This window comes from Ustilago hordei (genome assembly GCF_900519145.1).
Source record: "Ustilago hordei strain Uho2 genome assembly, contig: UHO2_contig_08, whole genome shotgun sequence".
Lineage (NCBI taxonomy): Eukaryota > Fungi > Basidiomycota > Ustilaginomycetes > Ustilaginales > Ustilaginaceae > Ustilago > Ustilago hordei.
In genome coordinates this window covers 236,319-263,028 of record NW_024545262.1, presented here as the reverse complement: position 1 = coordinate 263,028, position 26,710 = coordinate 236,319, and the positions used below count along the sequence as shown (strand labels likewise).

Genomic DNA, 26,710 nt, shown 5'->3' with positions numbered 1-26,710 from the left:
TCGCCTTATGTCCTGCTTACATCATCATGTTGGATTGTCTGCTTTCAACATTATTGCAAACTTGGACCCTCTCTCATCGATTTCAGCAGGCTCTCATCCACTGTCATCATCACTCACTCCCTTGCTCCCCTGGCATCTAGCCACCCATCACCACCACAATGCAGTACGTAGGCAAGTTGGTCTCTACGGTATACAACACCATCACCCCGAACATAAATCCCGCCACCCTCTCTGGCGCAATCGACGTAATCGTTGTCGAACGAACGATCACCACCACCGAACAAATCCAAACCGATCTCTCCGGTAATCCGCTTTCCGCCTCCGAAGCTTCTCTCTTCCCACCCTCCCAACGTCGATCCAAAACGGTTTCACGCACTATCACCGAACTCGCAAGCACGCCTTTCCATGTTCGCTTTGGCAAAATGTCCGTTCTCCGTCCAGCAGAGCGCAAAGTCACTCTGCATCTTAACAATAGCGAGCATCCGTTACCCTTTGCCATGAAGGTCGGCCACTCGGGCGAGGCTTTTTTCGTCTTGCAAATCGATGACGACGAGGAGCGCCGACGTATTCCGGATGAACTGGTTACCTCTCCTATTATAAGTGCCGCCGGCAGTCCCATTGTGGGCGAACAGGTGGGGGAAGAGGCGTTCGGCGACGAGGTGGAACCGTTGGTGTTAGGCGAAGCAGAAAGGCCCGACCATGTACCGACGAACATCGACCAAGATAATCCTGAAGACATGGATGCTAATAGTAGCCACAACTTAAGCCGGGATTTGAGTCTTCCTGACGACTCGACCAAGACCGGATCGGGTGGTGCGGCGGGTTCGGATTCGTTGTTGGATAAGGTCGGAAGTGCGGCTTCGAAAGCGAGTGGAGTTATTGGTGCTGCGGGGAGAGCAGTTATCGGTGATAGTGGTAATCCGCGGTTGGATAAGACTGCGGAGAAGGCGCAAAGGGAGGATGGTACAGAGCAACCAACTGGTGCGCCTGTTGATCAAGACCGCCAAGATGCTCATCAGTATGAGCCGGAAGAGGCTGCCTCGAGGGGGAAGAAGCGACAGCAAGCCGCCCAAGAAGATGCTGGTAAGAAGGAGCGCGGTACGCCGCCGAATGAGACGCACAATTTAGAGCAAGAGTTGAGGAATAAAGCTTTTGCTGTTGTTCAAGGTGAAACTGACGCAGAAGCTCAAGCAGAGGGAGGGGGAGGGGGAGATGAAGGGGGAGATGAAGGGGAAGAAGCATACCCAGCACCATTCGGAGCAGGAAGTAGGAGTCTGAGTAGGAGCAAGACTCAAGCAGTTGATTCCATCCGTCATTCTGAGTACCTCGCCGGAAAAAGAATGAAGCCTGTCCCAATTGCGGATGAGGGAGGGAAAACGATCGATCCGGCCATGACGGATGCTTCTACTCACATCTACCGCCATAACCAACATAAGCTCCTCCGACAAACCAACCCGGATGATGGGGATGATCAAGATACCGCTATCGACGACGATGATAATGATGATGACGATCCACCTCACCCCGACCTCCACAACCAGGTTGAAGCAGACCAAGACGTAGTGGGGGCAGTCAAAGTGAAACATGGCAAACAAGACCTGCAATACATGCTCGACATGGATGGATATAAGATGACTTCCGACGGTGAAGTCCTCGCATATCAAGAGGGACATCGCTTCGCAGACGAGATGCCACTGGCTAGGAGACATGGCGGCAAGGGAAGACATGGTCATTCGGATCGATTGAATGCGCCAGGGCATCAGCATAAGGTTAGTCTCCCGGGCTCTTCGACCACGGCGATGAGGAGAGGGAGTGCGACTAAAACGCATAGGCCTAGTTTTTCGGTGGATTACAGATCCCAGAGGTCGGGGGGAAGGGCGCAGAGTAGAGAGAGGCAAGGAGGGAGGAGGGAGAGTATGGATGATACCGTAGCGGCCAATTTGGTCAAGTTTAACTCTCAACATGCTTCCCCCCGCTTGGGATCGATGCAAGGGCAGGGGCAGAGTGGCTGCCATCAGGATGAATTGGAGTTGTCGCGGGATTTGGCGAGATTGGCGAGGATGAATAGAGCTTCGGGCGGGGTTGGAGATGGTACTGATGCGGATCTGAGGCTCAGGGGAAGGAGACAGCCGAAAGCTCCACAAGAGAGTTTGAGGAGACATGCATCGTTGAACAATCGTAAGCAACAGCAGGGTCCTGGTCGCTCGGGGAGTAGACAGCGTCGCAACAACCCTCACTCTCGGCACACCCACGAATTCTCGCTGTCGGATACGGAAGCTGAAGTGCCTAGAGCAAGATCCAACTCTACGGAGAATTCTGCTGACGATGGATCCTACTCGGTTTCCGATGTCGTTTCGAGCTTGCGCGAGCTACGAATGCCAAGCGAAGAAGTCCCACCCGCATACCTCGGCGATACTAGCACAGCACACCTGGGATTATCGAACAATGGTAGATGGCAATGGGCCGATCCTCGCGCGTCAGATTCCACCTCGTCCACCCGCACTGGTCAACCTTCTGACCGTCGCCGAACGAGATTTGCTAGTACCGATGGATACGATCCCTTGTCTCGCCCCTTTGTTTCTTCTTCGAATGCAACGGCGCTGGAAGCACTTCGAAGGCACACTGCCGGGGGTCAAGTAGCGGGCAAGCTGACGAGTTCAGATTCCGAGCCGTACACTTTCCTCTTGCAGCTAGAGGATTCATCTCACTCTTTCGAGCTGAGTTTATGCTATTCCGAAGGGTTCGGACGGGATGAAGAGGCGGATGAGTACGTGTTCAGAGAGAACAGGGTTTCCTTTGAAAGGTTTGCCCATGATCAAGATGTGGTGAATGATGAAAGGTTGGTGATAAGGTATCATGATCGATTTTTGACTTGGGAAAATGCAAGTGCTGTTCTAGCTACTCTTTCTTTGTACAGGAGAACACTTTCGGGTAGAGGGGAGGATGGGGAGGAAGAAGCGGAAGAGGAGGTAAATGTGGGTGGAAGCGGTAGTTATTGGTCAAGATGGTGGAAGGGAAGTAGTAAGAGTATTCCTGATCTCAAGGCCGCCGCCGACTCGCAAGCGGAAACTGTGTCACTCAACGATAAGCCCAGTATGGCCAACAAAGCCGTCGAAGCTCGCTTGGAAAGATCCAGCACCGACTCTATGCTTCTCGATTCCCAAACGGATCCCAACACCACCTCCTCCTCTTCAAAACCCCTTGGAATCACTACCCCTACCGCCACCGCCACTGCCTCCGCCTCCGCTGCTGCACAACGCACCGGCAAAACATACGCAAAAACGCTTCGTCTCACCTCGGACCAACTCAAATCCCTGAACCTACGCAAAGGAGCCAACTCAATCACCTTTTCGGTGACCTCCTCCTACTCCGGCGTCGCTACCTGTTCCGCTCGCATTTTCCTCTGGGAATCATCCCACAAGATCGTCGTATCGGATATCGACGGAACCATCACCAAATCCGACGCCCTCGGTCACGTCTTTACCATGATAGGTCGCGATTGGACACATATTGGAGTAGCAAAACTCTACACCGATATAGCTAGGAACGGATACAGGATTATGTATCTGACGTCTAGGGCTATAGGTCAGGCGGATAGCACCAGGGATTACCTCAAGGGGATCAGGCAGAATGGATATCAGTTACCGGATGGTCCGGTTATCATGAGTCCGGATAGGTTGATCGCCAGTTTGCATAGGGAGGTGATTTTGAGGAAACCGGAGGTGTTTAAGATGGCCTGTTTGAGAGATATTGCGAGATTGTTCAGGGCGGATGCGAGAAGTGCGCTTAGTCAACCGGGGGGTGATATTACCAACAAGGTCCGGAGGGAAGCGATGGAAAAAGTGGAAAAGGGGGCGGGAGTGCAAGATGGTCCTGCTGCTGGAGCGACCACGGCCTCTGCCTCTGGTTCCGCCTCCGAAGAAGTCTTAGCTCCACTCTCGCTACCCTCTAAGCTGTCCAGTCCAACGTTGGCGTCTTTGCAGGTACAAGACGCAAGACGGGAGAAGAAAGAAGACCATCCAACTCCCTTCTACGCCGGATTTGGTAACCGAATCACGGATGCGCTTTCCTATCGTTCTGTCAATATCCCTTCTTCTCGAATTTTCACAATTGACACCAACGGAGAGGTCAAGATGGAGCTGTTGGAGTTGGCGGGTTATAAAAGTAGTTATATTCATATGACTGATTTGGTGGATCAGATGTTTCCGCCGATAACGGCGAAGGAAGAAAAAGAACCAAGGAAACCGGAGTTTAACGATTTCAACTATTGGAGACCAGCGATCGATATGGATATAGAGTTGCCACCGGATGAGGAACTGTTGGGGACACCGCCGGTTAGTCCAGCTTTGAGTGCGAGGAGTGCAAGGAGCTTGAGAAGTGTTAGAAGCCTTACTTACGACACTTCTGCCGGTATTGGTGGTGCGGAGACTGGAGAAGAGAAGGGCGGAGGAGGTGGGGGAGGCAGGCTGAGCAGGTTCGGTCTAGGATCGCTAGGATTGAGTAGAAAAGGTATCCAGAGTTCCACCACGCTCACCTCAGCCAAAATTGAAAGCGAAGAAGAACACAGTAGACGACTGCAACGTGCTACCTCAGCAGAACCTGCACTGGAAACCACGGATACCCCTACTGACATGCCTACTTCCACCTCCACCTCCTCCTGGACCGCTCCATGGCGTCGCCGTGCAGCCTCACCACCCGCCTCAACCACCACCGCAGACGGAAGAGCAATCAGTCCGCTAATGGGCCCGGCGATAACTGCCGAACCCGAAAGCGAAGACGAACAATTCTACGATTCAGAAGGAATCGACGATGACGATGACGTCTCCTCCTTCGGCGCTGGCGTTGCAACAGGGGGTAGTAGGAGCAATAGTTTTGCAAATCCAGATCACCAGTTTCTCTATCGTGCCCAGGCCAACAAGAACAGCCTCCAGCAGAGGTTGAGCGAGGACGAGAGTTTTGCCGAAGACGAGGACGGGGAGGAGGAGGAGGAGGAGGAGGAGGTGGAGGAGGAGATGGAAGATCCGCTGCTGGAGACGGGGGAGATTCGGTTCGAGTGGAAAGGGTGATGTCGCTGTGGACTGATGAACAATGCTTTTCTTTCGACCAGGTTTGCTTGTGCGGTTGTGTCTTGTGTGATTCCGATGGGTTCATGAGACTTGCGAGAGGTTCGGATCTGTTTCTCTTCTCGAGCTTGGACGCAGAAAGACACAGAGTCAAGATAAAGGCTCGAAGGTGGGAAGCGTTCCGAAAGTGAATATATGCGATGGAAATACAAGTAAGAGATGCTAAGACATCATGTTAGTTTCCTCTCAGCGTGCGACTTGGCAAAGTTGCTCAAGAGTGATAGGCAAACGCCTCGCTCTGCCTCTCTCTACTACTATCTCCTAACTCGTCTTGCTCAGGAAGATTTTGAATTGTGATTGCATCCTTCGCATTTGCTTTGGTCCTTCTCCTCTTCCTTCTATCTTTCCTCTCCAGTAGACCTTGCTCTGCCTTGCGGGCATGATCGGTCCAAACAAACCTCGTTCCCTTGGCTTCTCTCTCCCCTACACCCGCGGCGGAGTCTTGATCATCATCAGTCCAAGCATCACTATCTGGATCTTGATCTAGAACTTGGTCGTCAACCATATCATCCTCCTGGGGTTGCGGTTTGATCTCCATGATTCGATCACGAGTGTTGCCGGAACGTAAGCCTTTGAGTTTCTGCAAACGACGACGTTGTGCGGTGGGGGTGCTGGTTTTGATCACTCCTCCCGAGCTGGGAGTTGCGTCTGCACGAGTGTTGTTGTTGGCGAGCAAGGTGTTGCGGGTATGCGACTTTGTTCCAGCAGCATGGGCGAGAGCGGGCATGCTTAGGGGAGTTGAAAAGTTGAAGCCTGACGAAAAGGCGGCGGCTGATGTTGCAGGCATCCTGTTCGTCCTCCTCTCACCACCGACGGGAATGTTTTGCACCTCTGCATTCCTCTCGGAAGAAAAGTTTGAACGAGAACGCTTATTGCTCCCGCGTGCCGCACCGGAGCTAGTGCTGCTTTCCCCAGCTCTCACTTGCCCAGCAGGCGTAGCTGTAGCTGCCTTCTGCTGCTTTTGGGGCCGAGTCTGTTCGTCTAGCTCATCATCCTCCCTATCGGCCTCTAAAGCCTCAATCCTACGCTGCAAATACCCCTTCAACCAGGCTTTATCTTTGTGCCACAACTCCAAGACATGCGCTAGTGCATGTGCATACCCTTTATCATAACTCGCTTTTGCCCCTGCAACCCCGTGTCGATACAAGGTAGTCAAGCCGAGCGCGGAGGAACGGAAGAAAGCATTCAAGTCATCTTCTGCAGAACGAAGATGTTGCTGACGACGATTGCAGGTCGACGATTCGGATTCGCGAAGTGAGGTGCTCAGGTTGGAGAGGTCCATCCCGCCGTGTCTTTCTGTGGAAGCAAGCGGGTGTATGCTAGAGGGTGTGGTTGTGTGCAGTCGTGTAGGCAAGCTCGAGGAGGTGGTGAATGGTGAGTAAGAGCGTAGAGTCCTAGATGGCCTCCCTGTGTGTCTTGGTTCGTGGAAATCAAGCGGTGAATAAAAAATCAGGCAGCACAGCACAGTGTTGTTGAAGTTTGGTCCCGATAACTGGCGATCGGGTAGAATCTGAGTACGATCTCACTGCTGCTAGAAGACAGAAACATATACAGCTTGCATGTAAACTGTCCCACGATTTTACATGTCACCATACATCACTCTAATGCTCAATAGCCATATGTTGTATTGCCACACTGTCTCATATCATCTGAAAGCACTGCTTCTTCTCTCCAAGACTGTGGAATTGATATTGACATTGACTGAGAAAATTGTGCTTTGAAGAAGAGCTGAGAATTTTTTTTATTGTGGGACAGTTTATGGAGCATGCTCCCAAATAGCAACACCACTCCATTCCTGACCTTGTGGGCTTTTGACTACAATGAAACTTGCAATGTAACTTGGCAGGCACATTCATATACATCAAAAGTAGTGACATGGAAAGTTTCAGCTCAATCAGATGACTGTGAGCAATCCAGCAGCACTTCCAGTCTGATGCCATCATATCTATACCATCATGCTGAAAACCACCCCAGAGAAGTGCCAATCAACACTCTTTCACCTCCAAAATGGGGAATCTACTGTCAGCGGTCACGCGCCTGAAACCTGAGATCAGTAGTAGTATCAGTACTATCACCGATTCTGTCGAGTTATGCGACAGCACTAATGGTATTACAGTTCCTAGTGAAATATGTGACAGGACCATCTCTGCTGCTTTTCTCGTTGGAATCTGTAGTTGTATTGATGTTATGACAGATTTCGACTGACCCTGTGGACACTCTGTCCAGAGGTAGCTCAGCACAATCAAACTATGATACAACTCTAAGTGAACTTGATGTTGACACTAATGGTCTGGTGTGAGTATGGATTGATGACACTGACACGAGTGTCCAGTGTGTCAACTAATGCTTGAAGTGATCCCCAGACCACAGTGGATGACTGCCTTTGGTTCTATCGATATCTGGACCGCTGGTTTGTTAGAACCACCTTTGGATGTCAGGAAACGGTGATACCACACATGTGCTTCGATGAGGAGCAATCTATTGATTGCAACTTATGCTGACTGGGAACTAATGAGTACTTATGTTTCTAAAGTATTGACTAGTTGTATGGTGAGTAGAGTGGATGAGAATCCACTCGACCATTAGTGATGAGAAGGTGTGGCTTTTATACCTCTTCGCAGTGTCACCCGCGTCACTGCTTCTGCTCTCTCTCCAGAGAGTACCTTCTGTATTGAGTACCTCACAGGAGTCTCCAATGAGGCTCCTCCTCCTCATTGCGCTGTCCATCTGTCTTTCCTGAGCTGTGCCAACTCCATCGACACTGCTCCTCCTCTTTATGTCTTCCTTGCCGGTTTCTCTTACACTGCTCTCCTCCCTTGGACTGGTGACGGACCCCCTTTATTCCTATCTTGTGTGCCCCCGAGTGGTAACCAGCTGCATGCTCCTGAGCTAGGTCCCCTCTTGGCGGTGCTTGGTCCCACTACTTGCATGTGAAGCTTTGCCACACTATCATCCTTACCACTGATCTCTGCGGAATCCATGATAGGATCTTTCCTACTACTGATCCTGGCGGAATCCGCCATACCCTTTCTTCTATCACCAATCTCGGTGTGATCCATAGTACCATCCTCTCTCATGCCAATCTTGTCATCATAGTACTATCCTTCCTTTTGCCGATCTCAGTGAGATCTGTCATAGGACTGGCACTACTACCGATCTCAGTGAAGTCCATCTCAAATCCCACGATCCACCCGATCCCTTGATCCCTGTGCTCCCTTCATATGAATTTGATGGATCTTCTGGCCTCTGCGCATCCATTCCCATGACATCTACCTGTTCAGTTGCTGAGCAACTTGGTTTGAGCAAGTCTACTGTGAATCACATCAGCAAAAGCACCTCAGCTGATGTTCCAAAGTCAAAGGGGGGCCAGCCAAGAAAACTCCAGCCTTGTCATGTTTGCTTCCTGGACCACTATTTTGAGCTCAATTCCACCTCCATGGTCAGGAAAGCATGTCAAGCACTGCAGGAGACATTCCAAGTCACAGCTTGCCCAACCACAGTAAGAAAAGCACTTCATTATTGTCACTACAAAGTACAGAGGTTGGTGAAAAAACCAAAGCTACTCAAGAGACAATACAAAGCCTGTCACAAATTTGCCAATGAGCACAAGGACATGACTGTTGAGGATTGGAAGATGGTGGTACAGTTGGACAAGACAAAGATCAACTTCTTTGGACTGGATGGGAAGCAGTTCTGTTGGATTAAGAATGCCAGCTTCAACAGCAAGCTTGTCAGGCTGACAGTCAAGTTTGGCAGTGGCTCCATCATGATCTGGGGCTGTATGATGTGGGAAGGGGTCAGAGGTATATGCTTGGTGCTGGGATCAATGAATTCAGACCAATACATTGATATCCTGAATGACAAGCTTTTGAAAACAATCTCAGATTTGCAGCTTCAGCATGCATACACTGATGTCATGTTTCAGCAAGACAATGACCTGAAACACATGTTGAAGAAGACAAAAACATGGTTGGAAGGCAATAGCATTAAGGTGTCAGAGGTCGCGCACCTGAAACCTGAGATCAGTAGTAGTATCAGTACTATCACCGATTCTGTCGAGTTATGCGACAGCGCTAATGGTATTACGATTCCTAGTGAAATATGTGACAGAACCATCTCTGCTGCTTTTCTCGTTGGAACCTGTAGTTGTATTGATGTTATGACAGATTTCGACTGACCACTGTGGACACTCTGTCCAGAGGTAGCTTGGCACGATCAAACTACAATATGACTCTAAGTGAACTTGATGTTGACACCAATGGTCTGGTGTGAGTATGGATTGATGACGCTGACACGAGTGTCCAGTGTGTCGACTAACACTTGAAGTGATCCCCAGACTGCAGTGGATGACTGCCTTCAGTTCTATCTTAATCCAGACCGCTGGTTTGCTAAGAACCGCCTTCAGACATCAGGAAATGGTGATACAACACATGTGCTTCAATGAGGAGCAATCTATTGATTGCAACTTATGCTGACTGAAAACTAATGAGTACTTATGTTTCTAAAGTATTGACTAGTTGTATGGTGAGTAGAGTGGATGGGGATCCACTCGACCACTTAGTGACGAGAAGGTATGGCTTTATACCTCTTCACAGTGCTGCCAGTGCCACTGCTCCAACTCTCTCTCCAGAGAGTACCTCCTTCATCGAGTGCTATGCAGGAGTCCCTGTAACCCTACTCCTGTCCCTCTTGAGCTGTGTGTCGACCTCCTCGACACAGCTCTTCTTCCTCATGAACTATATGCTGGTGTCCATGACACAGCTCTCCTTCCTCTTAACCAGTGACTGTTCTCTTGACTCCTATCTTGTGAACCCCTGAGTGGTAACCAGCTGCAATTTGTCAGGGGTCTCGCGCCTGAAACCCAGGTCGGTCTGTCGAGATACTCGGTGACTATTAAACTGTGTGACAGCTATTGTCTCGGTATCGGTGACTATCAAGTTGTGCAGTGACAGCAGGTGGTGTTCGTTGTATATACTATCGTAGGTTTCGGCTGACCTCTGTGGACACTCCGTTCAGGGGTAGCTCGGCACGATCAATATCAATGTTATGATGACACCAAGGTCTGGTGTGAGTGTTGATGATGATGAGGTTGATGGTGTTGGTGATGAGATTGGTGATGTCGATGATAATGAGGTTGATGGTGTTGGTGATAAGGTTGGTGGCGTCGATGATAATGAGGTTGATGGTGTTGGTGATAAGGTTGGTGGCGTCAACACGAGTGTCCAGTGTGTTGACTTGATGCTTGAAGTGATCCCCGGACCGCAGTGGACTACTGCCTTCGGTTCTATCTATATCCGGACCGCTAACCTGCTATGGGCGCCTTCGGACGTCAGGTAGTGGTGATACAACACACACACTACGATGAGGAGCAACCTTGATAGATTGCTGCTATGCTGACTGAAACTAATGTATACTTTATGCTGAAGTGATAACTAGTTATGGTGAGTAGAGTGGATGGGGATCCACTCGACCTATGATGATGAGAAAGCATGGTTATATACCTCTTCACAGCATCGCCAGCGATGCTGCTCCTGCTCTCTCTCCAGAGAGTACTTTCTTCATCGAGTACTGCTCAGGGGCCTCTCCTGCTTGGCACCCCTGTGCCTCTTGAGTGGTGTCGACTCCTTCGACACTGCTCCTCCTCCTCATGACCTGTGTCGACTCCTTCGACACTGCTCCTCCTCCTCATGACCTGTGTCGACTCCTTCGACACTGCTCCTCCTCCTCATGACCTGTGTCGACTTCCTGTCTCTCGAGCCCCTGAGTGGTAACCATCTGAGCTTGGTCCTCCTCATGGCTGCGCCTGCTCTTTGAGCTTGGTCCTCCTCGTGGCTGTGCCTGGTCCTCCTCGCATATGGGCTCAGTGCTCCTTTGCATGTGAATCCATAGGAGTCCATGGTCTCCATGGAGACTGCACTACGACCATGCTCTCTACTGGTATCGACTAGGTCTTCGATACCTGTGCTCCATCCATATGAACCAGTGACCCTCCTGCTTCTTGAGCATCCAGGCCCATGACACTACCCCCCTCTTAAGAGCCGAGCTCCGTCGAGGCATGCTCTGGTCTGGTTCATGCTGACTCCTCCTCTTCCTTGACAACATCGCCCCCGTCATCCTTCCTCCTTCTCTCAACGTCATCCTCCTCTCTCTACTCCTCCTGTTCTCTCTTCCTCTCTCTACTCCTCCTGTTCTCTCCTCCTTTCCCTACTTTGTCTACTCACTTGTCCCCCCTCCGACACCTCATACTCCTGGATGAGGTCGGGACAGTTGAGGTTCTCTACTGGTTCCCATGAAGCAGCTTCTTCTGAGTACCCTCTCCACAACACCTTGTACTCTGTAGTCCCATTGTGTGAACGCTTGTCGATGAGTGCTTCGACTTCGAAGTCGAGGTCCTCATCTGGAAGTGGTGGCATGGTGGGCTGTTCAGCACGTTGAGGAAGAGAACTTGTTCTTGCTGGCTCGAGCATGGAGACATGGAACACATCATGCACCCTAAGGTTTGCTGGCAATGTGATTCGGTAAGCTCGGCGTCCTACCCGTTCCTGAACTGGGTAGGGTCCTGCAAACCGGGTATCCAACTTGGGTGTGGGTCTCCGTGTCTTCCAGTTTCGGCGGTTGATATAGACCATATCACCCACCTTAAACTCAATGTCCTTGTGCTTCCTGTTATACTGGTCTACTGATCTACGTTGTGCCTCTCTGATCTGCTCCTGGAGGTACTTGCAACGCTCCTTTCCATCCATGAGGTACTCGAAGCGACCTGGATCATTGACTCCTAGTCGTTGAGGGATGTCAGGATGAGCTTTGGGGTTCCATCCATAGCATGCAAAGAATGGTGAGACACCAATGCTGTTGTGGACCGTGTTGTTGTATACAAAGGCCGCAGTGTCCAGCAGGTTGGCCCAGTCATTCTGCTCATAGTTGCAGTACATCCTGAGATATTGCTCTATGACCTGATTGACTCTCTCTGTCTGACCATCAGTTTGAGGATGGTAAGCCGTGCTAAGTGAGTGCTTCACACCCATTTGCTCTGCAAATGCCTTCCATGCTCCTGATATGAACTGCCTGCCTCGGTCCGAGACCATGTGATCTGGATATCCAAAGAGTCTAACCATGTGTCCATATAGCAATACTGCAGTCTGTTTGGCCGTGACTGTCTTATGGGTTGGAGCTAGTATGGCAAACTTGGTTAACCTGTCGACGATGACTAGGATAGAGTCATAGGTCTTGGAGTCATACTTCTTTGATGGTGGTAGTCCTTCAATGAAGTCGAGGGATATGGAGCCCCAGGGCCTGTCTGGGGTTGCTAGTGGCTGTAGCAAACCATATGGACGATGACGAGGAGCTTTGTACCTAGCACATACAGGACAACTTGCTACATAGTCTGCAATCCAAGCTGTCATGTTTGGCCACCAGTAATGTCGTTGAGCTGCCTTGATGGTAGCATCTCTTCCTACGTGTCCAGCAGTGATACCATCATGACATTGGGTCATCACCATGAATCGCAGATGCTCTACAGAGAGAGACTGTCCATCTACCTCTTTGGCACTCCTTGAGTGTCGGTTGTTGGTCCTCCCTGGCATGATCACCTTGGGGATAACCAACCTTCCTCCACTGTACCATAGGTCATCCTTGAGTTCGAAAGGCTTCTTCCTATGTATCTCCTGTAGCTCTTGGTCTAAAGGCTGGAAGATCTTGACCAGGTCTTTGAGGCCTTTTGATGCTATGGACTCCATCGAGATCATGGGGGCCACTAGAAGCGAGTCATGGTCTGCTGTCTCCTTGAACACTCGAGGAGGCAGTAGTTGCCTCACATTGTGATCCTGCTCTTCACCGGCTGGTTGCATGTCTGTCCTTCTGGTGAGAGCATCGGGTTCACCACCTTTGTCTCCTGGTCGATACTGCAATATGAAGTCGAAGTCTGCTAGTAGTATTGCCCATCGAGCTTGTCGACCTGTGATGCGTCTCTGTGACTTGAAGTACTTGAGGGCTTCATGGTCAGTGAGGATGACCAGTTGGTTTGGTAGTCCAGCTAGCATGTGTCGCCACTGAGTGAGGCAGGCGACCACAGCTAGGAGCTCCTTATCATGGATCTCATAGTTCTTCTCGGCAGAAGACATCTTCCTAGAGTAGAAGGCCACTGGATGCCATCGTCCTTCATGCTCCTGCTTGAGTACTCCTGCTATAGCAAAGTCACTTGCATCAGTCTCCAACCTTGTTGGAAGGTGGTAGTCGAAGTGCTGAAGCACTCCTGCTGATGTGAAGGCCTGGATGAGCTTGTGGAAGGCCCGTTGGGCCTCCTCTGGTAGCTCGAACTTCTTGAACCGTTCTATAGGCTTTACCAGTGCTGTCAAGGGCTTGGCTATGCGAGCAAAGTGGGCTATGAACCTTCGATAGAAGTTGGCAAAACCCAGGAACCTCTGGATGTCATGGATTGACTCCGGCATTGGCCACTCCTTGACAGTGCACACCTTTTCTGGGTCCATCTCTATGCCCGTTGGCTTGATGATGTACCCCAGGAACTCAACTGTCTTGGTGTGGAACTCACACTTTGACAGCTTAGCAAAGAGCCTGTTGCTCCTTAAGCGAGTGAGGACCTCGGTGACATGCTTCACATGTACCTCTTCAGTGTCGCTGAAGATCAGGAAGTCATCTAAGTATACCACTACATATACTCCAATGATGTCTCGGAAGATGTCATTGATGAATGACTGGAAGTGAGCCGGAGCATTGGCTAGGCCAAAGGGCATCACTAGGTACTCATAGAGTCCCAACTGAGTGCCAAAAGCTGTCTTCCATTCATCTCCTTTAGCAATCCGGATGAGGTTGTATGCTGCTCTAAGGTCTAGCTTGGTATAGATCCTTGCCTTCCTGAGTAAGAACAGCTGCTCCTCGATGAGGGGCAATGGTGCCCTGTTCTTGACAGTGATCTCGTTGAGACCTCTGTAGTCCACACAGAGTCTGAGACCTCCATCCTTCTTTGGTACGAAGAGCACTGGTGATCGTGCCGGGCTCTTCGATGGTCTTATGAACCCCTTCTCGAGGTTCTCATCCAAGTATCTCCTCAACTCGGACATCTCCTTGGGTCCCTTAAGGTATAGGGGCCCTTGAGGTGGCTTACCTCCTTCTATCAACTCGAGGTGGAGATCATGCTCGGTATGATGGGGCAGCTTGTCTGCTTCCACCTCATCAAACACATCTCGCAGGTGTTGGTATGGCTTTGGTATGTCTGCAGCCGTCACCACCTTATCTACCTCCACCTCCATCTCGACTCCTTTGTCTGCGCCTGTAGGTACAAAACCAAAGGCCGGGAGTGATGATGGTGGCTCCTCTAACAGCATGAACCCTATGGGTCCATCTTCCAGAGCTGCTCGTAGTATGCGCTCTGCTGAGACAAACTCGTTACCATGAAGGGTTGGTCTCCTCATGGTTAGGTCCCCTGCTCTTGCTGCTTCAGGGGGTCTCCTAGGGGGTCGGTCCTGCTCCTGAGTCTTGAACTCCAGCTGGCCCGTATCCCATTGTATGGTGGGTTTGAGCCTCCGTAGCTCAGTGAACCCCAGGATGAGGTCATAGTCCGCAGTGTCGGCCACTGAAGCTTCGACCACACCCAGATTGTGTGTACCAATAGATACCTGCATGCTCGCAGAACTATTGATGGAGAGTTGGTGCCCGGTGACACCATGGATCGATCTTGTTTTTATGGGTTTTGTGGGTATTTGGTACTTACTAATGAAAGAATCTGAGACTATGGACAAACCAGCACCGGTATCAGCTAGTATCTGAGCAGGATGGTCTTGAACCATTCCAGAGAGCTCCAGTACTGCTTTGCCTCCACTGGTAGAGAAACATACTTGACAATCTTGATATATACAGAGTGATGGCGAGGAGGTTTGTAGAGCAATGCATGCCATCAGTGCATCACCCCACTGACGTTTCCCTCGTCGTCATCATCATCGTGCTCCTCCTCGTGATCGGGGTCCATGGGTTGCTGGTATGAGCTGAGGTCCATGGCCTCGGGGTCACCCGTCTCAGTGCTGCCTGTGTGGCCATCTCCTGAGTCGGTGGCCTCCTCGAAGGGGTCTGCTGTGGTGACCATAACCTTTGGTCCCATGGGTCGAGAGCTAAGAGGGTTTACCCTCCTGCTGGGGCAGTCTCTGGCCCAATGGCCGATACCCTTGCATACATGACAGGTGTTGATACCTGATGGAGCAGGGCTTCCTTGCTTCGAGGGTTGGGTGGGATGATGAGGAAGGGGTCGGTTTAGGTTTTGTATAGTTGCTTGTGTAGTTGCTTGTGATGGTGATCGAGCTGGATAAGGTTGAGTGGGTTGTCGGATGGGGATCGAACTTTGATTTGGCCGAGACCCAGTTCTTAGTGGCGGTGACATGGCATTTGGAAGTGAGTGTCTAGCCGAGGACTGCTGTAGTAGCATCCTCTGTCGATCGATCTCCTCGACCTCTCGATACCACTCCCATCTCTTCCCAGGTGGATTCCTCTCGAACTTCTCCTGTATGCTACGAGTGAGACTACCTCTGAAGAGATCAATCACTAGCTCATTGTCATCTAGGTTGACCTGTCCTTCCAAGTCTCTGAACCGCTCTACATGACGTGTGGCGGCACCAGGAGCATCACTTGTGAGTCTGAGAGCCAACAGCTTGTTGTATGCCTCCATCCTAGCATTGCGTGGGTTGAACTGCTCTGACAGTCGCTCTGTGAAGTAGTGCCAATCATTGAACAACCTTCCTTCTCTAGCTCTATCAATACGGAGCTTGGAGGTCCACCACTCTCTTGCTGTCCCTTCCAGTTGAGCACCCATGTGATTGATCATCCTAGACTGCTCATACACCTGGTTGAACTTAAACCATGCTTCGGCTTCTAGAATGAAGATCTCCATGTCTCGGGGATTGAACTTTGGAAAGGGGGTGGCAATGGGCTTTGACCGGTTAAGCTCTGCCATGATGCTGGTATCCTCCTCGTGGTCCAGGGGGTAAGGATCCGTCCTAGTCCTGCTGTAGGGGTCCAGCTTAGTCTTGACATATCTTGGCCCAGTAGGTGAAGCATACTTCTCGTAGTTGATGTCCTCCTGCTCATCCAGGTTGAATGAGACTGATCGTCTTGGTCGTGGAGCCGGAGTAGGAGTATGTGGGTCTCCTATCATAGACTCATCTCCTCCTCCTGCTTGGTCTTCCGAGTGAGAGAGGTCCATTGTCTCCTCCCTGCTCAGTTGAGCTCGTTGTAATCGTTCCTCTCGATGACCCTGTCTGGTAAGCTCTAGCTGTGCTTCCAATAGAGTGAGTAGTCTATCGAGCTTATTGTTGAGGTCTGGGTCCATCATGGTGATCGTGAGGAGCTGCTTGAACGATCCACTCTAATGTCAGGGGTCTCGCGCCTGAAACCCAGGTCGGTCTGTCGAGATACTCGGTGACTATTAAACTGTGTGACAGCTATTGTCTCGGTATCGGTGACTATCAAGTTGTGCAGTGACAGCAGGTGGTGCGTTCGTTGTATATACTATCGTAGGTTTCGGCTGACCTCTGTGGACACTCCGTTCAGGGGTAGCTCGGCACGATCAATATCAATGTTATGATGACACCAAGGTCTGGTGTGGGTGTTGATGATGATGAGGTTGATGGTGTTGGTGATGAGATTGGTGATGTCGATGATAATGAGGTTGATGGTGTTGATGATAAGATTGGTGATGTCAATGATAATGAGGTTGATGGTGTTGGTGATAAGGTTGGTGGCGTCAACACGAGTGTCCAGTGTGTTGACTTGATGCTTGAAGTGATCCCCGGACCGCAGTGGACTACTGCCTTCGGTTCTATCTATATCCGGACCGCTAACCTGCTATGGGCGCCTTCGGACGTCAGGTAGTGGTGATACAACACACACACTACGATGAGGAGCAACCTTGATAGATTGCTGCTATGCTGACTGAAACTAATGTATACTTTATGCTGAAGTGATAACTAGTTATGGTGAGTAGAGTGGATGGGGATCCACTCGACCTATGATGATGAGAAAGCATGGTTATATACCTCTTCACAGCATCGCCAGCGATGCTGCTCCTGCTCTCTCTCCAGAGAGTACTTTCTTCATCGAGTACTGCTCAGGGGCCTCTCCTGCTTGGCACCCCTGTGCCTCTTGAGTGGTGTCGACTCCTTCGACACTGCTCCTCCTCCTCATGACCTGTGTCGACTCCTTCGACACTGCTCCTCCTCCTCATGACCTGTGTCAACTCCTTCGACACTGCTCCTCCTCCTCATGACCTGTGTCGACTTCCTGTCTCTCGAGCCCCTGAGTGGTAACCATCTGAGCTTGGTCCTCCTCATGGCTGCGCCTGCTCTTTGAGCTTGGTCCTCCTCGTGGCTGTGCCTGGTCCTCCTCGCATATGGGCTCAGTGCTCCTTTGCATGTGAATCCATAGGAGTCCATGGTCTCCATGGAGACTGCACTACGACCATGCTCTCTACTGGTATCGACTAGGTCTTCGATACCTGTGCTCCATCCATATGAACCAGTGACCCTCCTGCTTCTTGAGCATCCAGGCCCATGACACAATTTACTGAGCTTGGTCCCCATCTTGGCAGAGCTTGGTCCTCCTTGCCTGTGAGCTTGGTCCTCTTCACATGTGAATTCATCATACAAACATCCTTGTCACTGATCTCTGCAGAATCTACTATACGACCTCTCCTACTACTGATCTCATCAGGATTCATGATATCATCCTTGTTCATACTGATCTCACTGAGATCTGTCATAAAGCCGATTCTACTGCAGATCTCAGCAAATTCTGCCACAAATCCTACGTTCTGCCCGATCCCCTGATTCTTGCACTCCCTTCATATGAACTAGCGGGTCTTCCTGCTTCCTGCGCACTCAGGCCCATTGTCATGGGCCTGGATGCTCAAGAAGCAGGAGGGGGGTTCATATGGAAGGAGCACAGGTATCGAAGATCTAGTCGATACCAGTAGAGAGCATGGTCATAGTGCAGTCTCCATGGAGACCATGGACTCCTACAGACTCACATGCAAAGGAGGACACGAGCCACATGCGAGGAGGGCCAGGCACAGCCACAAGGAGGACCAAGCTCAAGGAGCAGGCACAGCCACGAAGAGGACCAAGCTCAGATGGTTACCACTCAGGGGCTCGAGAGACAAGAGTCAAAGGAACTGTCACCAGTCAAAGGAAGAGGAGCAGTGTTGAAGGAGTCGACACCAGGTCATGAGGAGGAGGAGCAGTGTCGAAGGAGTTGACACCACTCAAGAGGCACAGGGGTGCCAAGCAGGAGAGGCCCCTGAGCAGTACTTGATGAAGAAGGTACTCTCTGGAGAGAGAGCAGGAGCAGCATCGCTGGCGATGCTGTGAAGAGGTATATAACCATGCTTTCTCATCATCATAGGTCGAGTGGATCCTCATCCACTCTACTCACCATACAACTAGTCAATACTTTAGAAACACAAGTACTCATTAGTTACAGTCAGCATAGCAGCAATCTATCAAGGTTGCTCCTCATTGTAGTGTGTGTGTTGTATCACCACTACCTGATGTCCATAGGCACCCCATAGCAGGTTAGTGGTCTGGATATAGATAGAACTGAAGGCAGTAGTCCACTGCAGTCCAGGGATCACTTCAAGCATCAAAGTCAACACACTGGACACTCGTGTTGATGCCACCAACCTTATCACCAACACCATCAACCTCATTATCATCAACACTCACCAACCTTATCACCAACGTCATCAACCTCATCATCATCAACACTCACACCAGACCTTGGTGTCATCATAACCGAAGCATTGATATTGATCATGCCGAGCTACCCCTGAACGGAGTGTCCACAGAGGTCAGCCGAAACCTACGATAGTATATACAACAAATGCCACCTGCTGTCACTGCGCAACTTGATAGTTACTGATACTGAGACAATAGCTGTCGCACAGTTTGATAGTCACCGAGTATCTCGACAGACCGACCTGGGTTTCAGGCGCGAGACCCCTGACACCCATGACATAAGGTTATGCAATGGCCAGGGCAGTCGCTGGACTTGAACCCAATTGAACACCTCTGGCACCATCTCAAATTGTGACTTTCACAGTATAGTACAATTGCAAAGTCCAGGGATGAACTGCTCAAGAGATGTGAAGCTGAATGGAAAGCAATCACTCCAGAGACATGTAGGATACTAATAGAGAGCATGCCAGACTGCATCAAGGTGGTTCTGAAGGCCAAAGGAGGGAATACAAAGTACTAAGGTGTTCTTGAGGAGCACTCCATAAACTGTCCCACAATAAAAAAAAAATTCAGCTCTTCTTCATAGCACAATTTTTTTTAGTCAATGTCAATATCATTTACACAGTCTTGGAGAGAAGAAGCAGGGCTTTCAGATGATATGAGACAGTGTGGCAATACAACTTATAGCTATTGAGCATTAGAGTGATGTATGGTGACATGTAAAATCTTGGGACAGTTTACATGCAAGCTGTATATACATAGGAGCAGCACATGCCAAATGTGGGAGTTGCTATGGTTAATGATCCAGCCTGACAATGAGCAGGACTTCGTTGTCCCTGATCTCTAGCGAGATCGGTTATCCTCGATCTCTAGTCGAATCTGCCACCTTATCGGATCGGCCCTGCCTGATCTCCGATCTGGTCGACGTTGCGTCGCCCTTCAGCGTCATCATTGGATCGTCAATCTCAGCAATTGTAGGCGCTTTGCAGGGCGATAAATTTCGCATCACTTAGCTCCTCATTTGCGCCCCCTGAAGGCTACCACCATGACATTGGGCCTCGTTAAAGTGATATGATGGTCTCACTCGAGCAAGCCACCTGATTGGCAGTAAGAGATGCACTTGGTTTGGCTGTTGCAGGGATTCAAATCGACTTCGCAAAGTCAGACTGCAAGCATACACCGAGCAAAAAAAGAAAACCCAACATGCAATTGGAGTTGCAACAATCAAGATACATACTAGTCACCGAAACCAGGGTATGAAGCAAGTCAAGGACCAAGACACTGTCGAGACCATGTCGGTCGAAGCAATGAATGCTTTCAGCTGGCAGTAGCGCCATTCACAGTGGCCGAGATGGGAGTCAAATCTCGTTGTTAACCTCCTCCTCGTCATCTTCATCCTGATAAGACGCTAGAGAAGCAGCGATCTTCATCACTTCTGCCTCGTTCCCATAATGTTGGTTCCTCTTTGCTGTAAAGGCTGCATGCTTGGCTTGAGCTGTCATTACCACACCCCACCCGCAATTCAAAGATCCTTTCGTCAGTATTCCAGCCTCTAAGACACATCAGATGGAGAAGTTGGCGCGACTTACTTTCAGGATCAGCATCCTCTTCTTCAACCTCGCCATCATCTTGATCGCCCACTTGCATCTCGTTTGCCTGTTGCCTCACTCCACTTCTATCATCATCTGCTGCTGCAGCAGTAGCCGATCTAGAACTGGATCGTCGAGAAGAAGGACTCTTGGGAGGCAAGGAAAACGAAGGTGAACGAGAAGTGGATCGGATCGAGTTGGCTCGAACTTGGTTGCTGTCAACAGACATCAAGTTGGAAGCGGTGTTGCCTTTGGCGAGTTCGGCGGCATCGAGTCCGACGGCGAGACCGAAATCTTCTCCGGGTGCTCGACCTGCATTGGCGGATGTATTGGCTGCAAGCTGGTCTGCGACAGAGCCACGACGAGGCGCTGCACCGTCCAGGTCAAACACTATCGCAAGAGAGGACATAGATCGGGTCAATCAGCTAGCTATGCGAAAATGTGGTACGAGATTTGACTTACGATCATCGTCACCAACAGGACCGAGTGCAGTATCATGAACAAAGGGGGTCTTGGGTTCATCGATCTTCATACGTGCTTCTTGGTGTTCTCGTTCGATCTCGTGCAGTGTCAGGTTGGTTTCGTCCCATTGCAGTCTGTTTGCATCGTCCTCTTGGCTGAGCGCTTCACCTTGCGATCGTCTGCGCTCGCCTGCATTTTTGAGAATACCTTTGGGCTTAGGTGCCGCAGCAGAGGGAGGAGGAGAATGTCTTGGGCTCGACATGGTGTGTCTCGTGGGCTGCGTGAAAAGCGAGATTGCGATGCTGGAAGTGGGAAGTGGGAAGCGGGAAGTGGGAAGTGGGACTGCGTTGTGTGCTATTGCTCTTTCAGACGTTCGAATGATGATCGATGATGTGTGATCGATGATGATGATGGTTGTCAGTACAAAGTGACGGCCCTCCAAACTCAGGCTAAAACGAGTGAGAGAGGCTGCTGATTCACGGGGAAAGTGCCGTTTTTAGCTGCACCCGATCTTGAACCAGCGGGGACCCTCATCATCGGCAGCCCGATCCCGATTCCTTTGGCTGAGTGTTACTTTCACAAAGCGCCAAAAACGCTTTCTTGACACGCACAGGACACATTCAAGTGTTGCTCTCACCATCATCTCCTTCTTACCATCATCTCCCCTCACCATCACCTCGGTCTGATCGTCCCATTACACGATTGGCGCACTGCTCAACACGCAGAGCACCAGCTTCTGCTTCCTCTTCCCCCGACAGAATGGACGCTCTCGCATCTCCAGCGAGCCCACAAGCTGCCTCATCTTGCGCAATGAGCTACGCCGACTCGCCCGTCAGACCCTCACAGTTGACAACGCAGGCCGGCCAAGCATCACGAAACAGTACCGCCGATGCATCGCAACCAAATGACGCACAATCACAGCAAGATCTCTGGTCAAGCATCTTGAACAGCGTCAAGAGCTCCAAAGCTATTTCGACCAAGAACCTCGTTCTTCTAGGCGAACCCAAGTCTGGCAAATCATCGCTTCTCTCCGCCCTCGCTTCCACTTCGCCAACTGGTCTCGTCAGCGGTAGATGCAACAGCCATTCTGCCACCTCGGCTGCCTCTGCACTTGCTGCTCGTCCGGACGACAAGGCCGCTTCGAGGTCCAAACCCAGCTCGGCGGCTGCTGCTGCGAATGACCTCGGTCTAGCATACGCATACTTTGACTTTGGAGATGAAAAGGACAGGGACGAGATCGTAGCTCGTGTAGGCGCCTACACCCTTCACTCTTCTCAGCCTGCCTATACGTCACTGCTCCCGTTCGCCTTCCCTGAACCGAACTTGAGCTCGACGGAACAAGATACAGCCGCTGCTATGGCTGCGCTTGCTTCTACCACCGTCTCCTCCTCGAACACCACTGCTGCTGCGTCCACCTCACCAGCTGACCAAAGCAGCCTGCTTTCACTAAAGCCATCGATCGACTCGCTCAAGGACTCGATCATCGTCATCTTGCTCGACTGGGAGCAGCCCTGGTCCTTCCTAGAGCAACTTCGGAACTGGCTCAACATCCTACGCGAGCTCATCGACAATGCCGCCGACGGTGCACTCTCCTCACAACAACATCGCGATGCAGAATGGAGCAGGACACGTGTCGCGCTTGACGAAATCAAGGACAGTCTCGAATCCTACATCCGAGCTTATGTCGAACCTGCTGCACAGAAGACACCTTCCACCGACACTAGCTCAACAACTGCAGCAGCAGCAGCAACAGGCCAACCCGCCAACTCTTCAGCACAACCATCCACAATTGACGCAGACGCCCTCCCAACACCCATAACAACCGTCAGCATATCCCTCGACTCGTCCGAAGCAAACCCCTTATCAGACGGTACACTCACCGACAACCTCGGAATCCCCATCGTCGTCGTCTGCACCAAAGCCGATGCAATCCCACGTCTCGAACGTGATAAAGGATTCAAAGAAGAACAATTCGATTACATCCAACAAGTGCTTCGAACTATCTGTATGAAGTATGGTGCAGCTCTTTTCTATACTTCTTCGCTTCGTTCGCAGTCTATCGACATTTTGCGCTCTTATTTGCTCCATCGCTTGTTCACTCCTTCCGCTCAACAATCCCGATCGCAATCTCAATTGCAATCTCAATTGCAATCGCAATCGCAATCGCAATTGCAATCCGGTGGTGGTGGGATTTCGGCAGCAGCAGGAGGTACAACAGTATTCAACTTCCCCTATCGAGCCTCAACTACAGATAGAGACACATTGCTTGTTCCTGCAGGCTGGGATAGTTGGGGTAAAATCAAAGCATTGCGGGAACCGTTTGATGCTCAAAGCATGGCTAAAGGGTGGGAGAATGATTGTCACCTTGATCAGCAACGGCGGGTGCGCAAGTTGGCAAGGACTCAAGAGGTGGAGGATGAATTGGAGAAAGAGCTCATTTCCGAGGTTGCTGATGGGAATGAGGTTCAATCGGCGATGAAGCTCTACGAAGATATCGTATCCGACTGGGAAGCTACTCCCAATGGCAAAGACACAATTGCTAAAGTACGGATTCCAGATGAACAGGCATTTTTGGGCCAACATTATGCAACGTTGCAAAAAGATCCCGATCCCAGATGCAAATTCAGTAAACGCGCCGTAGTCGGTCCCATGACGGGGGGTAGTGCCGGTCTGCCAAGTGTGGAGAAATATATGGCCAAGGATGGAACTCTAGGAACACCAACAGCCGGGGAGAGGGAGAGGGAGAGAGAGAGGGAGAGGGAGAGAGAGAGAGAGAGGGAGAGAGAGAGGGAGAGGAGTGGTAGGGAGAAGAGAGAATCTTCTGCTGCTGCTGCGGCTGTAGCAGCAATGACGGGAGCTGCTGCGGGAGAAGGCAGAGCGACTAGTCCAGCAACAGCGTCAGGTTCAGGGGGCACGACTAGTCCAGGAGCTCCAAAACAGAGTGAAGTTTTGCATAGTTTCTTCCAAAGTTTGTTGAAGGATAAGGGAGGTGGAGGAGGAGCCGGTAGTCCGAAGCTTGATAGGTTAGATAGGACTACTTCTAGTAGTGCTGTGAGGAGGGAACCGCCGACGAGCAACAAGTAACATTCCCACCACCATAGCTTCCACGACTTGGGCACAGTAGAGGTTGGCGCAATAGAGACGATGAATTGGCAGCGGGAAAAAGAAAAGGTATGCTGTTGAAGGGTATCTTTTGAAGTTTGCAAATGTGCTGTCGATACAGAATGGATTGAGCGAGATCTGGTGTTGCTGTGCTACAGATCCTTCTTGCTTTTCTCTTCCTGTATAGCATCGGGCATTTGTTGAACCTGCTTACTACTCGCAGGAAGTTTTGCAAGCTCTTTCATGAACCTACAAGGCCAACCCAATCGAAATCAACGCAAAGACTGTCTGTCAGCGCTACACTTGCCATCGCCATCGAATAGAGTCAGAGAGCAGCCAGGCTTACCAATTAACGCTCATCCACAAACCAACCGCCAATGTCAATAGCGCAATCACATGCGGATTGTAATTGGTAAGGAAAACTAGAATGAACAGCACCAAAAAGAGAGCGTAAAAGGAAAAATTCATGATTCCTTGTGCGACTGTGTTGTATTCTGGTGTAAAGATCGAGTGGAAGAGGCCTTGCCAGAAGGATGCTGTTTCTGTGTTAGTAGGGGTGCGTGTCACTTCTGACATGATTGCTGTTGATCCGCGGGTTAGCAAGGTGGTGTTGGGTCAAGGAGGAGGAGGAGGAGGAGGAGGAGGAGGAGGAGGAGGAGGTGTTGGGCCGTGCGCCTGTCTCTTTCTTCTCAAGCCCAAAATTCGGGAGTCGGAGGAAGCAGCAAAAAGTACTGAAAGAAACGATCCAGAGTGATGATATGGGGTGACGTAAGCAGTTACAAGAGGGATCGGGTGAAGGACGATTTGATCGGAGATTGGGGATCGGGTACAACCGACACCCTCGTCCGGCGAGTGCCACCCAGTTTGTATATATATCATGCGAGGAGCTTGAGGCTCCCGCCACATTCCTTCCTCTAGTCAATCGAGTATACACGTTTCTGTCTTCAAATAGCAGTGACATCGTGCTCCGACTCTCACCGATCGCCAGCGATCGGGACCCGTGCGATCCACTTTTCTTTAAAAAGTTCTCGGTGCAACGCCAATTGCTTGCTTCTCACCACTTTGCTCTGTTTGCTCATCACTTCCAAGAGGGATTGCGCCACAAGATGTTGGCCTCAACATCAACCTCGAGCAGCACAATCCTCACATCAACGTCGAACGAAGGGCTGAGACACCTCTATCGAACGATCCTCCACCAAGCGCGTCTTCTCTCATCGACATTCAACGATCCAGTTATCTTGACTTCACATCGGTACCTCGCTCGATGCAACCTCTCGCCTCTCCTCACTACTCGCCCTTCTCATCTCCCACCCACATGTTCGAGCGGCTATTCACCTTCAACTGAAGTTAAACGCATACTCCGAGCTCGAACGCAACGTCGGCACTTAGCAGACGCCAATTTCGGCTGGGAACACGCCGTATACCGCTCCCTATCGCTCGCTTATGCTCGAAGTGGCAAGCTCAGACGAGATGCTTTATCCGATCTCAGCCCACAACCCTCAGCCTCTCCTTCCGAGGAGAAATATCCGAAAGAGCTTAGGAAGAAAGAATTCCCACCGCTGCTGGTTACATTGTTGACCAGCGAAGCGAGCATGGATGGAGCGCCAGTGAAGAACGCTAGCCATCTCACCAGTCGGCCTCCACCGCCGTTTTTGCCAGCCGAGGACGACGCATTGGTGCAATACTTCAACAAGGCATCGGGAAGGAGGAGGGTTAGCGGAGCGAGGAAGAAACATCTGAAAAGTTATATGCGCAAACTCAAGGTTCCACTCGACATTGTCACTGGCGATAGGGCAAGTGAGGATTCCTTGTTCGCCCGGTTGGTCAACAAGGCTAGACCGATGGCTGAAGAGTTTGTTAACCTTCCAACCCGATTCCGCCTCAGAGACGAACAGAAGAGAGAGGAGAGAGAGGAGAGAGAGGAGAGAGAGGAGAGAGAGGAGAGAGAGGGGAAGGACAGCAAACCCTATCTCAAGACAGCGTACAAAGCGGTGCAGCAGTACAAAAGCAAAATGAACGCCGCACAGCACCGAACAAAGGCCTTAAGGACACAGGGATGGGATTCTAACCCAAAAGACTACTCGCAACCTCGCAGACAAAGAAGGATCTACGCGAGGATACTCAATGATGCCCCGCTGCTGCTCCTTCCCTCTTGCACACCGACCAAAGCAGAGGAGGAGGAAAAGAAGCGGGAGAAGGATCCATTAGGTATACGTTCAAAGCTCAAACAAGCAACTTGGATAATGGAGAGGAGCAAAAGAGGTAAGGTGAGGGTTGTCAAATCAGCCTTTGGGATCGGGCCTAAGAATCACCGGTTTGAAACGGTCCCCTTCGGTCTCTTCTCGCATGCTTCCAACGAGGGAGAGGCAAGAGGGTTGAACAGTATCGAAAGGCGATTCTTGGAACAACAAGGGCTGCTGTAAAAGACACCTCCTCTAAAGAGCTAAAGCATAGCAGCTTCTTTCCCGTCTCATACTCACATTCACAAGCGGCGGTGCGTTGAGTTGATTGCGCTGCACCTACCAAGATTCCGCCTGGCGATCATGGCAGAGAAAGCTTGATTTGTATGAAAGTAATGTCCTTGCGATTCTGTAATCCCACTACCCATCTTGGCTTCCTGCCGTGTAATGAGCGTCCATCTCCGCGATCGGGATCAACCGGGAAACGAGAGCCGAGAAGCTTGATTCTAGGGGCGATGCGG

General features: G+C 50.7%; 8 protein-coding genes across 8 annotated transcripts; 3 read left to right on the top strand and 5 right to left on the bottom strand.

The window, feature by feature from the left end:
• Positions 1–158: 158 nt before the first annotated feature.
• UHO2_04207 (uncharacterized protein) lies at positions 159–5,066 on the top strand (the record flags this gene model as incomplete). Its single annotated transcript, XM_041555880.1, has 1 exon — positions 159–5,066. The coding sequence occupies one exon, from the start codon at positions 159–161 to the stop codon at positions 5,064–5,066; it is 4,908 nt and encodes a 1,635-aa protein (XP_041411814.1).
• Positions 5,067–5,334: 268 nt separating this feature from the next.
• Positions 5,335–6,405, bottom strand: UHO2_04206 (uncharacterized protein; the record flags this gene model as incomplete). The annotated part of the gene is made up of 1 exon (XM_041555879.1): positions 5,335–6,405. One exon carries the CDS (start codon positions 6,403–6,405, stop codon positions 5,335–5,337), a length of 1,071 nt encoding a protein of 356 aa, XP_041411813.1.
• A 4,894-nt stretch (positions 6,406–11,299) lies between these two features.
• On the bottom strand, positions 11,300–14,926 carry UHO2_04205 (uncharacterized protein; the record flags this gene model as incomplete). The annotated part of the gene is made up of 1 exon (XM_041555878.1): positions 11,300–14,926. The coding sequence occupies one exon, from the start codon at positions 14,924–14,926 to the stop codon at positions 11,300–11,302; it is 3,627 nt and encodes a 1,208-aa protein (XP_041411812.1).
• Positions 14,927–15,033: 107 nt separating this feature from the next.
• On the bottom strand, positions 15,034–16,458 carry UHO2_04204 (uncharacterized protein; the record flags this gene model as incomplete). Its single annotated transcript, XM_041555877.1, has 1 exon — positions 15,034–16,458. One exon carries the CDS (start codon positions 16,456–16,458, stop codon positions 15,034–15,036), a length of 1,425 nt encoding a protein of 474 aa, XP_041411811.1.
• A 3,756-nt stretch (positions 16,459–20,214) lies between these two features.
• Positions 20,215–21,169, bottom strand: UHO2_04203 (uncharacterized protein; the record flags this gene model as incomplete). Its single annotated transcript, XM_041555876.1, has 3 exons — positions 20,215–20,351; positions 20,446–20,835; positions 20,908–21,169. 3 exons carry the CDS (start codon positions 21,167–21,169, stop codon positions 20,215–20,217), a joined length of 789 nt encoding a protein of 262 aa, XP_041411810.1.
• A 497-nt stretch (positions 21,170–21,666) lies between these two features.
• On the top strand, positions 21,667–23,991 carry UHO2_04202 (uncharacterized protein; the record flags this gene model as incomplete). Its single annotated transcript, XM_041555875.1, has 1 exon — positions 21,667–23,991. One exon carries the CDS (start codon positions 21,667–21,669, stop codon positions 23,989–23,991), a length of 2,325 nt encoding a protein of 774 aa, XP_041411809.1.
• A 170-nt stretch (positions 23,992–24,161) lies between these two features.
• UHO2_04201 (uncharacterized protein) lies at positions 24,162–24,585 on the bottom strand (the record flags this gene model as incomplete). Its single annotated transcript, XM_041555874.1, has 2 exons — positions 24,162–24,258; positions 24,356–24,585. The coding sequence occupies 2 exons, from the start codon at positions 24,583–24,585 to the stop codon at positions 24,162–24,164; spliced, it is 327 nt and encodes a 108-aa protein (XP_041411808.1).
• A 530-nt stretch (positions 24,586–25,115) lies between these two features.
• Positions 25,116–26,432, top strand: UHO2_04200 (uncharacterized protein; the record flags this gene model as incomplete). Its single annotated transcript, XM_041555873.1, has 1 exon — positions 25,116–26,432. The coding sequence occupies one exon, from the start codon at positions 25,116–25,118 to the stop codon at positions 26,430–26,432; it is 1,317 nt and encodes a 438-aa protein (XP_041411807.1).
• Between the last annotated feature and the right edge of the window lie 278 nt (positions 26,433–26,710).